Source organism: Leptinotarsa decemlineata, unplaced genomic scaffold, assembly GCF_025532065.1.
Source record: "Leptinotarsa decemlineata unplaced genomic scaffold, Ldec_3_MD MMD2_tig00000133_RagTag_RagTag, whole genome shotgun sequence".
Taxonomy (NCBI): domain Eukaryota; kingdom Metazoa; phylum Arthropoda; class Insecta; order Coleoptera; family Chrysomelidae; genus Leptinotarsa; species Leptinotarsa decemlineata.
In genome coordinates, this window is record NW_027412542.1 from 9,007,161 (window position 1) to 9,011,270 (window position 4,110).

A 4,110-nucleotide genomic window follows, 5' to 3' on the forward strand; every position below is an offset into this window, starting at 1 on the left:
ACTTCTTTTTTCATTTTTTTTTTGTTTTTTATTCCTAAAATTATAATTACAAACCTAAAACTACCATGCTACCTAATTATCCTAAAACTATCCTAGTTGACCTAAAAACTATTTCCCTTTATTCAAAAATTTCTTTATAAATATTTTTAGTTCATTATTGAGCTCTATCGAAGAGGTCTCTGCCTTCCGCCTTTCCTTCAGAGCTGCAGTCCTTCGATCTAGCTCGGCCATCCTCATTAACAACTCGCGCCGTTGGCTAGCAATTTCATTCTCCTCCCGGGAAATGCTAGCCAACGCGGCCTCACTATTTCGTGAAGCAAGTGCAACATCCCTACACCTCTGTAGGAAAGTTTCCATCTCCTGGGGGTTAACCTCTCCGACAGGCTCCGGCACTGGTGGCACTTGTGGCGCGATCTCCCCGGCAGGCTTCGACAGTGGTGGCACGACCTCCATGGCAGGATCAGGCACCGGTGTGAGTTCCATGGGTGTCAACATCGCTAATAATGCAAATTGGGTGAGGATTTCACCTGGAGATGGCACCCTCGGCACCGGCTTATATGCCCTCCGTCTTTCCACTGTCAATGTGAGCGGTGTGGGACGTCTCGGAGGATTCCTTTTGGCGGTCGACCAACTACCTGCATAAGGGTTAGTCCTATTGCATTTACTCCTATACCTTTGAATAGGACCAACCTTAGCTGCAGATTGCCGCTTGGCTTTGTTAACAACCTGTCTTCCTGAAATGAGACAGGGCTGCGTGGCCGCTGCACACCACCCGAAGTTGAAGCCTTCACCTCTTGGACCATCGCCACCTCGTCTCCCTCGAACATGTCAGGGCTGCCTGGTCGCTCCACCTCAACATCCACAGGTATGATCGATGCCACAGCGTTGTCGATTTCCTGCGTGTAGTTTTCCATTCTGAAAATGTAATACAAAGTTAGTTGTTATGAAAAAGTAACATTGATAACTTACTCAAAATTCGCTTGTTGTAGACTGTAGAAGACTGCTGTATTAGACTGGTGTTGTGGTAGATTGCTGTAGCTGGACTGCACTCGATGAGAAGACTTGTCGTACTGAATGCCGAGAAGTGTGCTCCTCAGGGTGTAGGCAGAAGTGGGAGTGGTGGGAGTGAGGTGGGGGCGCGCATGCGCAATTGTGGGGTGAGGCGAGCAATGGTGGGAAGGGGGCGGGGCTAAAAGTGGAGGAGAGTGGGCGGGACTACAGTGTGTTGTTAAATTTTTTTTTTAATGAAACATAAAATTAAAAATTTTTAGTCATAGAACCGGCATTGGTCATCTTCAGTCATAGAACCGGCATTGATCATCTACTTGAATTGTGACTGGAGAAAAAAATCTTTATTTTTTGTAAATCTATATTATTAAAATCAATAATGGGGGTATTTAATGTTCAGTGTGTATGTAGAATCGATATTTTTTGAGAAATGAGTGGTGGAATCTCATTATTATAATATTGAATTTATTACACTTATTTTCAATTTTACACGAAAAATAGTAATGACAAAAGTTGTAGAGAATTTAATTTCCAACAAATTTGGTCTCTATTATTTTTTTCGCAGGATTGATATTTTTCGAGAAAAGAACGGGTTGTAATCTCATTATGTAATATTGAATTTATTACACTTATTTTCAATTTAACACGAAAAATAGTAATGACAAAAGTTGTAGAGAATTTAATTTCCAACAAATTTGGTCTCTATTAATTTTTTCGCAGGATTGATATTTTTCGAGAAAAGAACGGGTTGTAATCTCATTATGTAATATTAAATTTATTACACTTATTTTCAATTTTACACGAAAAATGGTCATGACAAAAGTTGTAGAGAATTCAATTTCCAACAAATTTGGTCTTTATTAATTTTTTCGCAGGATTGATATTTTTCAAGAAAAGAACGGGTTGTAATCTCATTATGTAATATTGAATTTATTACACTTATTTTCAATTTAACACGAAAAATAGTAATGACAAAAGTTGTAGAGAATTTAATTTCCAACAAATTTGGTCTCTGTTAATTTTTTCGCAGGATTGATATTTTTCGAGAAAAGAACGGGTTGTAATCTCATTATGTAATATTAAATTTATTACACTTATTTTCAATTTTACACGAAAAATGGTAATGACAAAAGTTGTAGAGAATTCAATTTCCAACAAATTTGGTCTTTATTAATTTTTTCGCAGGATTGATATTTTTCAAGAAAAGAACGGGTTGTAATCTCATTATGTAATATTGAATTTATTACACTTATTTTCAATTTTACACGAAAAATAGTAATGACAAAAGTTGTAGAGAATTCAATTTCCAACAAATTTGGTCTCCATTAATTTTTTCGCAGGATCGATATTTTTCGAGAAAAGAATGGGTTGTAATCTTGAGAAAAATTCCGAATCTTGACGATCAAATTTTTTTTTTAATTATAAACCTTTAATAATTCATAAAAAAAAGTAAAATATTGATATTAGTGGTTCAAATCCCGGTTTTTTCGCAGGATCGATATTTTTCGAGAAAAGAACGGGTTGTAATCTTGAGAAAGATTCCGAATCTTGACGATCAAAATTTTTTTGAGGTTTGTGAAAAAATATTATTTTTTTAATTTTAAAATTTATTTTCAAATTTCAAAAAATTTTTTTCAAATTTGCTTTTTTTTTCAAATTAATTTTTTTTTTTTCAAATTTTAACAGTTGGGAACAGTTGGGAACATACTTGTTGATAACTTTCATTATTAATTTTTCAAATACACATTTTTTTTCCTAACCTAACTTAATCAGGCCCTGCCCAGGCAGGCTATTCCACTTCACTATTCACCATGTTGGTTCAATTAATACGTCATCTGTTGCTTTTGGTTTTGGTTCTATTATTCTAATATTTGGATCAATGTTCAGTCCTGGATATCCCACTCCACCTGATGGCCTGACTTTATGGCTTTTCTCCAAAACTTCAACTCTCTCTTCCAGTACATCATACTTTTTCATTGTAGTCGCTGTTATGTTTGACATAGCATCAAATTTTTTATTTGTAGACGCTGTTATGTCAGACATTTTTATGTCTACATCATTTGTAAGTTTGTCAAATTTACGAGTGAAAGTTATCCGAGCCTCTGCAATTTTATCGTCAAATGCTTGACGGGCATCGCGAGCAATATTGCCTATTGTGGATTGTATTGCAGCTTGTAGGGCTAGAAGTATAACCTCCTTTGTTCCGTTAATTTCCCCCTCAAGGTATGATACAGTTACACAATCACTCTTGTCAATTGGTTCGCTTGTATTTTTCAATATTTTTCTTTGCATGTCATAATGACCATCTTTTGTTAATTTAAATCCATTGCCGGGTGGACCTCGGATGACATTACCACCCCATTTTTTTTTCTGCCAAATTTATCGATTGTTTTAGACATTGTGCACCCACGATGATTCTTTTCAAACTGATATTCCTTTCATTTACATTATACTATATATTGCAGTAATCGATTAGGGAAATAGAAATAATACAAATAAAATTTCAATCATTTTATATTCATTACAGTAATACATATACATACATACATAATACATTAATATCACAATACTTCTGTCATATTGAATTTTCCGGTTTTGAAGATATTGAATGATACTTCAATCATTGATCTCGGCAGATAATAAATTAATCAATTGATCCAATGGAGTCTCCTGAGATTGTGATTGTTGAATAATATTACTTATCCAACGAATGTTCTCATTTGGATCGTTTTCATAAAATTCAATATCATTATGACCCCAAGGAAGAGTGTGGGTAGTATTCGGAATGATAAATCGTTTATCGTCGTGGTATGATAATGCAACTTTATTTTTCAATTCAGTATACATATCATGCAACACGCTTCTGAATGAATTCATCTTTCTGAATATCATACCACCTTGTTCGACGATTTTTTGATAATCTTCGCATGTCAATTCATTCTTTATTACCGATCGTTTAACCCCTTTGGCTTTCTTAAATTCACCATCAACAGATTTCACATAATATGCTTTAGCACCTGTACCATAAAAACTCATGATTGGATCATTTGGAAATTCATCTTTGAAGTTACCCAAGACTGAACTTGTTACTGGAATATTGAA

The 4,110-nt window shown here is 35.0% G+C and overlaps 1 protein-coding gene across 1 annotated transcript; it reads right to left on the reverse strand.

The window, feature by feature from the left end:
• Positions 1–578: 578 nt before the first annotated feature.
• Positions 579–2,733, reverse strand: LOC141481234 (uncharacterized). Its single transcript, XM_074172444.1, has 3 exons — positions 2,717–2,733; positions 970–1,215; positions 579–915 (listed from the first exon to the last, which is right to left on the reverse strand). The coding sequence occupies exons 1-3, from the start codon at positions 2,731–2,733 to the stop codon at positions 579–581; spliced, it is 600 nt and encodes a 199-aa protein (XP_074028545.1).
• Between the last annotated feature and the right edge of the window lie 1,377 nt (positions 2,734–4,110).